The following is a 12,740-nucleotide window of genomic DNA, read 5'->3' as shown; positions in this document are numbered from 1 at the left end:
CAGGGGGTAAAGCTGCCACCTGCTATGCTGGCATCCCACATGGGCGCTGGTTCGAATCCTGGCTGCCCCACTTCCGATCCAGCTCCCGGTTGATGTGCCTGGGAAGGCAGTGAAAGTCAGCCCAGTGCTTGGGCCCTGCCACTCACGCGGGAGACCCCAGACGGAGTTCCGGGTTCCTGGCTTCAGCCCAGCCCAGCCCAGCTTGTTGCAGCCTCTTGGGGAGTGAACCAGAGGATGGAAGATCTCTCCCTCGCCCCCACCTCTAACTCTGTCTTCCACATCAGTCAATCAATCTTAAAAACGGGGAAAAAACAAACCACCCACATTACAACTGAGTCGCGGCCTCCCTCTGTGGACTTTGCCAAGTCCTTCCGTGCAGCCCCACACTGCAGGCTCTCTGTGTTCGGCGTCTTCCCGCAAACTCTAATGTGAGCCACGATCCGAGAGCGCTCAGTGTGGAGAGCCCTGCTCTTCCCACAGAAGCCCTTCCAGGGAGCAGGGGCAGCGAGGTGCTCCTCCTCCAGCTGTGCACCACTCCCCAGACGACAAGGCCCGTACACACGGCACACACGGGTCCCGCTCCCAGCTCTGCTCCCGGGCTGCAGGGCTCAGGGCGGGAGACCGAGGGGCAGCACCCCACGGAGCAAGGGCTCTGCAGGCTCCCCTGAAGCCTCTGCGAGCGGCACTGTCCTCACTCAGCTCCGCGGGGAGGGAGGCCTCCCTGGGGGCGGGCTGATGGGATGCAGGGGTGGGGGAGGCCTCCCTGGGGGCGGCTCATGGGATTGGGGGGGAGGCCTCCCTGGGGGCTGCTCATGGGATGGGGGAGGCCTCCCTGGGGGCAGCTCATGGGATGGGGGGTGGGGAGGCCTCCCTGGGGGCGGCTCATGGGATGGGGGGGCCTCCCTGGGGGCTGCTCATGGGATGGGGGGGGGAGGCCTCCCTGGGGGCGGCTCATGGGATGGGGGGGGCCTCCCTGGGGGCGGCTCATGGGATGGGGGGCGGGGAGGCCTCCCGGGGGCGGGCTCATGGGATGCAGGGGTGGGGGAAGGCCTCCCTGGGGGCGGCTCATGGGATGGGGGGGGCCTCCCTGGGGGCGGCTCATGGGATGGGGGGGCCTCCCTGGGGGCAGCTCATGGGATGGGGGGGCCTCCCTGGGGGCTGCTCATGGGATGGGGGGCGGGGAGGCCTCCCTGGGGGCGGGCTGATGGGATGCAGGGGTTGGGGAGGCCTCCCTGGGGGCAGGCTGATGGGATGCAGGGGTGGGGGAGGCCTCCCTGGGGGCTGCTCATGGGATGGGGGGGCCTCCCTGGGGGCTGCTCATGGGATGGGGGGCGGGGAGGCCTCCCTGGGGGCGGGCTGATGGGATGCAGGGGTTGGGGAGGCCTCCCTGGGGGCAGGCTGATGGGATGCAGGGGTGGGGGAGGCCTCCCTGGGGGCCAGCTCACAGGACGCTGGAGCTCGGAGCTCCGAGCTCCACCGCAGTCCTGAGCAGCCCCCTTCTCAATAAAGAGTTGCCATCAGCTCCCAGTCTGAGCACCTCTGTCCAAACCGCTATAAATTACTCGACCTGTGTGTGCCAGGGAACGAGGTTCCTCTCACCTTTTTGGGATCCATGTTGAACTTCTTTCTTCCCATAGCGATTTGCTTGTTCCTTTGAGTGGTTTTGCTGTGCGTTTGACATAATTAGAGACGGTCAGCAGTGTTTCCAGAGAACACGGACTTCGGTGGCGGCGCCCAGGGTGGCGTCATGGCCCTCGGCACGCCCACGCCGCCCCCTCCCTCCGGCGCGAGCCACCACCTGGAAGCAGACAACTGGGACCCACTTTCCCGGGAGAAGCTAACAGAGAAAGCCGTGGGTTTAAAAGCACGGCCCCTTTAGGCTGGTGGAAAGCTGCTCTGGGCAGGTCACCTCCCAGCGCCCGTGCTTCCTGCTGGGCTGGGAAGCGGCACCCGCTGCGCCTGGAGGTTGGGGAATGGGATGAGCGGGCGCAGGCGGCCCTGGGGTTTACCTCTCCTCCACAGACGTCAGGCTGTCGATCTCGGTCATCACCTCGGCGATTTCGTACTTCAGCCTCTGCAGGAAGAAGGGGGACGGCGGGGGTCAGGTGGGTCTGGTCCTAACCCTCCCTCCTCCTGGGCTCGGCTGTGGCCCTTCCAGGCTCAGCCTCCCCGTCTCCTGAGCATCCCAGGTCGGAAAGCCGGTGCCTTCAGCAGCAGAGCCTGAGTCCCACAGTTGGAGCCGCTGGCACTCAGGAGCAAACAGAACTACCCGTGGGCCTTTCCGTCAGGCTCCGGATCCGAGGGGCCCACGGGGCAGACTCACGAAGGCCCCGGGCAGTGTCCGGGGCAGCGTTAAGATGCCTACAGCCCACGCGGGAGTGCCTGGGTTCAGATTCCGCTTCCTGCTGATGTGCACCCTGGGAGACAGCCGGAGACGGCTCGAGTCCTTGGGTCCCTGCCACACATGTGAGAGACCTGCATGGAGCGCCTGGCTTCGGCCTGGCCAGCCCTGACTGCTCTGGGCATTTTGGGAATGAACCAGCAGAGGTTCATGTCTCTCTGTCACTCTGCCTTTCAAATACATTTAAACAATAGAGAAGGGGCATTGGCGAGAACATCACAGGTGTGGGAAGACAAGAGCAGCACCAGGGAAGCCATAAGAACTGTTCAACATGGCCCCCACACGGCCCCTCCTCTGCCTCCTCCCTCAGGGTCCCTTCCCCTCCTGGAGAGAGGGAGGGAGAAGCCAAGCTCCATCCCGGGCGGGGCGGGGCGGAGACTGGCCCAGCTCTCAGTCCAGGGTGACTGCTGTCCCTCCGTAAGGGACAGGCACCACCAACAGGGCCCAGGGGTGAGAACAGAGCTGACGGAGCCGGGACACTTGGGGGGACTGAAACACCAGAGGGGTACGATACCCTCTTCTCCCGAGCTGTGGCCCCACAGGCTGAGCGACTTTCCACAGCCCCGGACCTCTCAGAGCTGGATCCAGATTCCAGGTTAATCCACGCGTGCTCACGAACATCCAAATAACATGGGCTTCTGCAGCCAAAGGACCAGGACCCGGGCGTCGGCCCCCCGACTTCCCTAAGGAGGGACTGTCGTGAATTACCTGCCCAATGCAAAGACATGGGACCCGGAGCCCCTGACTGTGCCAAAAGACCGCACACCGACAAGGGAGTCACTGTCTGGGGCCGGGCCTGGCCTGTGGACCACGAGTATCTTGGCAGTGCCTACGACCTGGGAACCTTTCAGAGAAGAGCCACACGTCAGATGGCGTTTCCTACAGAGCGCAGAGGGAAGGGGCCAGGGCTCGCTTCAGTCACTGGTGCCTCCCGCACGGCCCCTCCGCCCTGCCCTCTGAGTGATGTGGAGGCGAGGAGGTTGTGTTTCCTGTTTATCATTCTACCCCCCGACCCCCCGGCTGGCATTAGTGCAAGGCTGGAACCCAGTAGACGCTCACCCACTCATTCAAAGGATATCTGAGCACCAAAACCCTAGCAGGCAATGGCCTAGGTGCTGGGGACATTGGTAAACCAAATGAGGTCTTACCACGCCATGCCAGGGAGCAACCTGTCGACGGACGTGGGTGCTGCTTCAAAGGCCGCCTGCGGCCCTGGAGCCACTCGCATGGACCCCAGGCCCGCCGTCTGCCTGCTGCCCGAGCCTGCACCCTGAGCTATGAGGACCTTTGTTTTCCCAGCCCCGTCTGCTCCTGGGGTTCTTACACACAACGCTAGTGTTGGGAGCTACTGGATTTATTATTTACCCAAACACAGAAACGAAGATTTTTTTTTTTTACCTCAATGTCATCAATAAGTTCCTTTTTTCTTCGACGAATGTCCAAAAGCTCTTCCCTTTCTTCTAATGAAAGGTCTTCAGGAACTGGAAAAAAAAAAAAAATAATCCAACCATGAAGCCACTGCCGTGGAGACCAACCCTGCAAACCTAGGGAGGCTGAAGGTGGGGGCACAGCAGTCCGGGGAGCCACTGGACCTCTTCCTTCCTCTCGAGAGTAAGACGGGGGAACCAGCGACACCAGACACACACGAGGGCCTTCCCTGCAGCACTGGGCCAGCTTCAGACCTAACAACTCTGGCGTGGGGCGCCATCACCCCATCAAGTCCGGCCCACGCAGCCGCCTGCTGCACTCGGGGGACCTAGCGTGCTTCTCGGTCCTCCTCCCCCAGCCTTGAGATAAGCCTCGGACATGCAAATCGCACGGAGGGCCAGTGGCCACACCTGGGGGAGCAAAATCGGTGGGATGGCAGCAGGCTGTTGCAGACCCCCCACACCTCACAGAACCGGGTGACTGTGCATAGGCAACTGGAAACAGAAGAACACGCCTTTCGATCTCACCAGACTGGGGGGAAAAAAAGTCTGCCGGGAGTATCAACTGCCATGGTCACCCAGCACAACTCGGTACTGCGTGCTAACAACCGAGGCGTGCAGACGTGCAGGCCATGGCTGAGCTGTGCTAGGTGTGTAAGATCCTGGAGAAATTCTAGAGCACTTCAAAAGTAGGCGAGTACATTCACGTCAGGAAGTACACGTAGCAGATAAACAGAAACAACGCACACACCCACCGAGTAGAACGTGTTACATGATGTGTATTTAGGCAAGGAAATCCCAAGCAGAAGAGGGTAAGTGCAACTATCGGCAACACATGAAGGACCTCAGGGAAACAATGTAGAAATGAACACTTTATAAAACACGCAACTAATCATGGGAAAAACTAGACTATCCATTGTTTAGGAACACAAGTACAAATGTAGCAAAGTAAAGAAAACAGCTGGAATGACCAACACAGAGCTGCAAGGAACAGCCACCTCCAAGGAGGGAAGGAAGGGCGGACGGGACGCTCCGGGTGGGACATCGGGCAGCGTCCAGCCTAGGAGTTACGATGCTGGTCAGGATGCCCGCGACTCACTTCAGGCTATTTGGGTTTGATTCCCGGCTCTGGTTCCTAACCCCAGCTTCCAGCTAACGCAGACCCTGCAAGGCAGCGGTAGCAGCCCAAGTAACTGAGTTCCTGCCACTCACATGGGAGACCTGCACTGGATTCCTGGCTCCCAGCCAGGCACGGCCATTGCAAGCATTTGAGGGGTGAACGAGGGGACAGGAGTTCTGTCTCTCAAATGAAAAAACATACTTTCAAAGTAATGTCAATGTTCTTTTGCTAGTAAGTATTTTTGGCATTGTAGCGCAGTGGGCTAAGCTGCCATCTGCAATGCCGGCATCCCATATTAGCACTGGTTTGAGTGCCAGCTGCTCCACTTCCAATCCAGCTACCTGCCAATGGGCCTGGGAAAGCAGCAGAAGATGGCCCACGTGCTTGGGCCCCTGCCACCCATGTGGGAGACCCTGATGGGGTTCCAGGATCTGGCTTCCACTGGCCCGGCCTTGGCTGTTGCAGCCATTTGGGGAATGAACCAGCAGATCAAAGATCTCGATGTCTCCGTGTGTGTGCGCGCGCGCGTGTGTGTGTCTGCCTTTCAAATAGATAAATCTTTATTAAGTTTTTTTTTTTTTTTTTTGAAAGGCAGAGTTAGAGAGAGGAAGAGACACAGAGGTATCTCCATCTGCTGCTGCAAAAGCCAGGGCTGGGCCAGGCTGAAGCCAGGATCCAGGAGCTTCATCCAGGTCTCCCACGTGGGTGCAGGGGCCCAAAGACCTGGGCCATCTTCTGCTGCTTCCCCAGGCACATTATCAGGGAGCTGGCTCAGCAGTGGGGGCATCTGGGACTCAAACCAGCACCCGTATGGGAAGCTGGCATCGCAGATGGCAGCTTTACCCACCATGCCACACCACAAAACTGGTCCCTAAATAAATCTTAAAAACATTTTTCCTACGAATCAGTTGTGATCACTCTAGGAATTTATGAGCTTGAGAAATCAGAGCCAAGAAGGTGCTATTTCCGCTCAGAAAACCCACTGCTCTTCAGTAACTGAAACCGACAGTCAAATTGAAAGAAACCAAAATGTTGGTCATGTACCCTCCCTTCAGTGAGGTAAGGAGGTTTCATGTTTTCAGGGGCCGCCTGACACAGAAGAGGTGTTTATCAGGGAAAGTACCTTCCTGAAGGCAACGACCACCTGTAATAACAGAAGGACAGGCCCATTCCTGTTCTCATGGACTCTGCAGGGAGCCCGGCACGGGTCTACTCAGCGAAGATTTTCCATCAAGACGCAAATTAAGAACACACTTGCAACGCACATGGAACGCTAACAAGCACGGGAACTAAACGAGATTTTGCAAAGATTACTGTATTTTCTACAGCTCATTCTGCATGAACTTTTTTTTTGCCCCAAATAGGAAAAAAAAAGTGCTTCACAAAGACCCAGAAGACACACACTATTAATCCAGAATTTCTACTTTTCTGTTTCCTGTGTAAGATATGTTTCCATAAGTTCAGCTTGAACAATCTATCACCAAGTGACCAAGACTGAGGAAATGAACTACCTACCATTTACAGAACCAAACTGGGCTACACGCGTTAACAGGTTCTCCCAAGCCCACTAACGAACTTTGAGAGGAGTCATCGCTATTCCCATTTATAGTGGAGGAAAGATCACGTGAGACGTACTGCTTTTCTCTGGAGAGAGAACGAATATTTGAGGAAACGATGGCCACAATTCCTCAGATTTGATCAGGGCAGGAACATACATGTCCAAGACGCTCGGCAGAGCCCAGGAGGGGGACCCTGGCGGTTCAGGAAGTCACGGCACTCAGCAGTGCCGCCAGGGACCCAGCCTTCCCGTTCTGCCTTGCAAGGCACCGGCTAGATCCTAGACAGTTTCCACCCTACCGGTGGCTCCTGGCAGCAGCCGAGGCTACACGCGTCCCTGCTCCTGCAGCTCCCTCAGCCTCCCGCGTCAGAAGGCCCTGTGCGGCTTCCCCTGAGTTCTCCCTGCCCGGGCCCAGGCCTGGGGTCATTATACCAGCCAGCAGGGCAGGAACGCACGTCTCCCACAAAGAGCCTAGAGTCGGGAGATGGTGTGAGAGCGGGGAGGGAATGGTGCCTCCAAAATCAAGCGTGTAAATCGTTTTAAGACAGAGAAAACCGAAATGTAAGTGTCCACACAGGTCAGACAAAATACAGCAGCGTGCAAACAGCTTTTGAACCCCAAAAATACAGAAAATGAAAACCAGAGTCTGAACAGAGTTTTTTTAATTTATTTATCTGAAAGGCGGAGTGATAGAACAAGGGGGAGAGAGCTCTTCCATCCACTGGTTCATTCCCCAAATGGCTACGATAGCCAGGGCTGCTCCAGGCCAATGCCAGGAGCCTGGAACTCCACCTGGGACCACCTTCGAAGTGGCAGGGGCCCGAGAACTTGGGAATTCTTTGGCTGCTTTCCCAGGCACATTAGCAGGAAGCTGGATGGGGCCTGGAACCACCACTCCAATATGGGACGCCAGCATTGTACGTGGTAGCCTGGCTCACTGCACTGCAGCACTGGCCCCTGGGTAGAGTTGCAATTCAACCCTGAGTAGACAGACAGCTCTTCATTTGAGAGAGTTGACCTACAGTTTCTCTCCTACCTTGGTGATGCCCAGGGCTGGCTGAGAGCAGAGTGAAGACTGGGAAAATCAATCTAAACACCAATGACTTAACAATAAGGGTCCTAAGTTCCTTCTCATCAGAATCTCTCACAGACTTCCACGATTCTCCTTTCAGTAACACCTATTATTTCCTACCCTTTAAGGCCCTAAGCAATTAGAGTGCTGACCATTTAAGCTTCCAGTAAGTCTAACGAGAATTTGCTTGTCTACAAGAGTGAGACATTCTCTAAGGTGGGAACACGGTACTGCAGTCATGCAGGAAGACTCTCACTGTAGTGCTTAGGGGTGTAATCTTATTACACCTATACTCAACTCTGAAGTACTTCCACAGGAGAAGAACTGAGCACAGTGACAGCAACTGTTAAGTCTATTTGATGGACACACGGGCATTCCCTATTTACGCTATTTTCTAAGAGTCTGATATCTGATATTCCTTTTTTTTTTTTTTTTGGACAGGCAGAGTGGACAGTGAGAGAGAGAGAGAGAGAGAAAGGTCTTCCTTTTTCCATTGGTTCACCTCACAATGGCCGCTGTAGCTGGTGCGCTGCGGCCGGTGCACCACGCTGATCCAAAGCCAGGAGCCAGGTACTTCCTCCTGATCTCCCAGGCGGGTGCAGGGCCCAAGGACTTGGGCCATCCTCCACTGCCCTCCCAGGCCACAGAAGAAAGCTGGACTGGAAGAGGAGCGACAGGGACAGAATCCGGCACCCCAACCGGGACTAGAACCCGGTGTGCCGGCGCCGCAGGCGGAGGATTAGCCTAGTGAGCCACGGCGCCAGCTGAGTCTGATATTCTTACAGTTGAAAAAAACACTTGGTGTCTTCAACGGCTAGCGTCATCTCTTATAGCATTCTCTTTTAGGGTATCTGATGAAGGCATGGATAGAATATATGGGAACACTCATGGACACACTTTACAGATTAAACCAGCAAAAGCAAGGGAGGCGTGTGATCAAACACTTCTGGACCAATCTCTGCACTCCTCTGCCACCTCAGTGTCCGCTGTGCTACTCCTGTGGACACCGGAATGCACAGGAAGACTGACAGCTGGCTGTCCGAGCAGCAGCTGCTGTAGTTCTACCAGCATCTGTTCGTGTCGTCACACCGTCGGTGGTCACACAGGCCGTCTCGGTTACACATGTGAGGGCCAAGTGAAAGATGAGACGACACACGCGCTCAGAGAAGGGATCCTTCCTTACCCAGGCTTCTTTCTCAGCAACACCCCAGTCGCTGCCTAACAGTGGCAGAGCAAGGTGCCGATCTACTTACTGGCCCTGTCTATGTTGGCACTGGCATGGACACCCTGTTAGGCAAGAAGAAACAAGGGTGTCATGGCTAATCTTTTTGCTCAAGAAATCTAGTGGTGGGGCAACACTGTGGCATAGCGGGTAAAGCTGCCACTTGCAGTGCTGGCATCCATGTGGGCATGGGTTTGAGTCCCGGCTGCTCTACCTCCTATCTAGCTCTCTGCTGTGGCCAGGGAAAGTAGTATAAGATGGCCCAAGTCCTTGGGCCCCTGCACCTGCATGGGAGACCCGGAGGAGGCTCCTGGCTCCGGATCTGCACAGCTCCGGCCGTTGCAGCCATTTGGGGAATGAACCAGTGGATGGAAGATCTTTTTTCTGTCTCTCACTGTCTGTAACTGTGACTCTACCTCTCAAATAAACAAACAAAATCTTAAAAAATAAATAAAAGAAATCTAGTGGCTTGTTTTTCTAACTGAAAAAGTTAATACACGGATATGGTTATACACATGTAAGCATGCATGCACATGAAAGAACACATAGTGAAAAAGTCCCTTCCGACCTCAATAAGGATGTTTGCTTAGAAAAAGGGGAAGGGGGGCTGGCGCTGTGGCGCAGCAGGTAAAGCCACTGCCTGCAGTGCCAGTATCCCATACGGGCATCAGTTCAAGTCCTGGCTGCTCCACTTCCGATCCAGCTCTCTGCTATGGCCTGGCAAAGCAGCAGAAGATGGCCCAAGTCCTTGGGCCCCTGCACCCACGTGAGAGACCCACAAGAAGCTCCTGGCTCCTGGCTTCGGACTGACGCAGCTCCGGCCATTGCAGCCATCTGGGGAGTGAATCAGTGGATGGAAGACCTCTCTTTGTGTCTTTACCTCTCTGTAACTCTTTCAAATAAATAAATCTTTTTTTTTTTTTTTTTTTTTGGACAGGCAGAGTTAGAGAGAGAGAGAGAGAGAGAGAGAAATGTCTTCCTTCCATTGGTTCACCCACCAAATGGCCGGCGCACAGCGGCCGGCGTACCGCGCTGATCCGATGGCAGGAGCCAGGTGCTTCTCCTGGTCTCTCATGGGGTGCAGGGCCCAAGCACTTGGGCCATCCTCCACTGCACTCCCTAGCCACAGCAGAGAGCTGGCCTGGAAGAGGAGAAACCGGGACAGAATCCAGCGCCCCAACCAAGACTAGAACCTGGGGTACCGGCGCTGCAGGCGGAGGATTAGCCAATTAGCCATGTAAGTCGCAGCGCCGGCCACCAAAACAAATTAAAAAAAAAAAAAGAAAGAAAAAAAGGAAGAAGTTGGATAGGACATGGAGAAGTCAGGACTTGAACTTGGGCATGTTGACATGCGATCACAGAGTCCCAAGCAGCATCCTAACCAGTGCACCAAACACCTGTCCCTGCCCTGATTCTTGATGACAAATATAAATGCTTCCATAAGGTCGGGGTGGGGGGAAGAAACAAGATGAGAAGGCGCCAGGAAGTACCTGCCAGCAAAGTTTCAGGCTAAGAATCAGGACCAAAGTCTTGTAATTCAACCCAAGTCCTCGTCTTTCTCAGCACTAGCCTTCCAGACACAGATCTGCAAAGTATGTTTTGGGTGCAGGTTTGTATGAATTTATTTAAAGTGCTTAACTGGGGATTTCTTCGAGCTAAGCTGGACTGACAGGAATTGGATTTATCCTCTTTCCTGAAAGGACTTAAAATGCCTGTAACTGGGGCTGTAGCTGTGGCACAGCGGGTTAAAACCCCAGCCTGCAGCACTGGCATCCCATATGGGTGCTGGTTCAAGACCCAGCAGCTCCTCTTCCAATCCAGCTCTCTGCTGTGGCCTGGGAAAGCAGTAGAAGACGGCCCAAATCCTTGGGCCCCTGCACCCACGTGGGAGACCTGGAAGAAGCTCCTGGCTCCCGGCTTCGGATCAGCTCAGCTCTGGCCGTTGCGGTCATTTGGGAATGGAAGACCTCTCTCTGGCTCTCTCTCTCTCTCTGTTTTTCAAATAAATAAAAATAATTCTTAAAAAAAAAAAAATCCTGTAATTCCACACCCTGCAAAGTATCTTTCAGCAATGAAGGTAAGGGGCAGGTGTTGTGGCGCAAGTTAAGCCCAGAGTGCAACAGCGGTCAGGTGATGGATACTCTGCTCCCAATCCACCTTCCTGCTGAGGCACCTGGGAGGCAAAGATGACGACTCAAGTTTTCTCTCTCTCTGCCTTACAGGGAGATGAAAATAAACGTTTTTTAAAAAGTGCACAGAAAATGGAATTAGCAGATAATGCACATTTTCCACGAACTCTTTGTTCATGTATCCGAGTTTGCTGGTGACTGCTAGAGGTACAACTGAGGAAGTGTACTCTTTCAGATTCGGTTGCAAACGACACGTAAGAGCTATCTGACGAAGGAGTACGAGTCTCGTCGCTGCTGCCACACCTCTCAGTGGTGGGCACCCGGCCTGGTGGTTAAGATGCCACGTGGGACACCATGTTCCACGCTGGAGCACCTGGGTTTGAGGCCTGGCCCCGCTCCTGGCTCCAGCTTCCTGCTAATGTGCACGCTGGGAGGCACCACACGATGATTCAAGTACTTTGGTCCCTACCACGCACGTGGGAGGCCCAGATTACACTTTTGGGCTCCTGGCTTTGGCTTGTGTGGGCCTTTGGGGAATACTTTGGAGGCTGGGAGTGCTCTGTTTTCCAAATAAAACACTTTTTTTTTTTTTTTTTTAAATAAAGCCTCAGCACAAGCATGTATAAAACCTGAAGAAGTCCAGGAACCAACAGAGGAACACTCTGTTGTGTAACCGGTGCCTTTGCGGGGACATCACTGTGTGGAAAAGTACCAACACCACTCAGGCTGAGCAGAAAAGAGATTCAGAACAGTGGACTCTGACCATAAGGAAGCTTTGGAAATGCCTTGACCAACTTAGTTTACTTTTTATGTGCATGCAGAATTACAAATGTTTTTGAATCAATGTTTAAGTAAGTGTAAAGAACTCCTTCAGTCAACATAAAGAAAGAGATGCAGGTGCGAAGCCATCACTGGGTCTGGTTTTCTTCTTTGCCTTTTCCTTCTTGGCGGAACCTGAAACAAAGATGTACCTTGCGGCTGACAGAACCGACGGGACCGCTGCAGCCCCCAGCCATGCAGCACACACTCTTGCCCAGCACACGTGGAATACTCACACAAAACACTCCCGCTCCATTCTGAAATGCTTCATGAACTTCAAAGGGGTGGTATGGTAGACACAAGGAAGTGCTTTGCTCAAACTCACAGAGAACTTACTGTCAAGGAATGGAGAGGTGTTAGTCCAAGGCTACCAAGTTTCAGGAAGACAGGAAGCACGGCTTCAAGAGATCTACTGCACAGCATGTAGCTGTAGTTAATCATTCATTACGCACCTGAACAATGCTAAGGCAGATCATCAGTGTTTCCACCACACACACAGCATGCGACGCCATATGGTGATGTTAAATAGCTTGACTCAGTCATTTCACAACATATACATGTATCAAAACATCACAGTATACATTGTAAATAATCCCTAAAACCATTTTATTTGAGAGGCAGACACACACATAAAGAGAGACAGAGACAGAGAGAGAGGAAGAGACAGAGAGACTCCTATCTGCTGGAATGACCACATGGCCGGGACTAGGCTAGACAATAACCAGGAGCAGGAACACGATCCAGGTCTCCCACGAGGGCGGCTGGAAACCAGTTTCTTGAGCCATCACTGCCACCTCCCAGTGTCTGCATTAGCAGGAAGCTGGAGTCATGAGCCAGAGCAGGAATCAAACCCAGCCATTCCAACATGGGACACGGGTTTCTTGGGCATATTAACTACAAGGCTAAATGCCCACCTAATACACACAACTTTCATTTGTCAGCTATATTTTTTAAAAGATTTATTTTATTTATTTATTTGAAAGGCAGAGTTC

The 12,740-nt window shown here is 54.1% G+C and overlaps 1 protein-coding gene across 1 annotated transcript in view; it reads right to left on the bottom strand.

Moving 5' to 3' along the window:
• CYTH3 (cytohesin 3) overlaps positions 1 to 12,740 on the bottom strand; it is a 105,012-nt gene that overhangs the window by 15,713 nt on the left and 76,559 nt on the right. The window contains exons 2-4 of the mRNA XM_070064377.1: positions 3,800 to 3,882; positions 2,010 to 2,074; positions 1,600 to 1,666 (exon numbers count right to left, since the gene is read on the bottom strand). Of these exons, the coding sequence (XP_069920478.1) occupies positions 1,600 to 1,666; positions 2,010 to 2,074; positions 3,800 to 3,882 (215 nt within the window). The remainder of the gene's footprint in view (positions 1 to 1,599; positions 1,667 to 2,009; positions 2,075 to 3,799; positions 3,883 to 12,740) is intronic.

Source organism: Oryctolagus cuniculus, chromosome 19 (genome assembly GCF_964237555.1).
Source record: "Oryctolagus cuniculus chromosome 19, mOryCun1.1, whole genome shotgun sequence".
Lineage (NCBI taxonomy): Eukaryota > Metazoa > Chordata > Mammalia > Lagomorpha > Leporidae > Oryctolagus > Oryctolagus cuniculus.
Note: the sequence above shows the minus strand (reverse complement) of the source record. Positions and strands in the feature narration are given on the sequence as shown.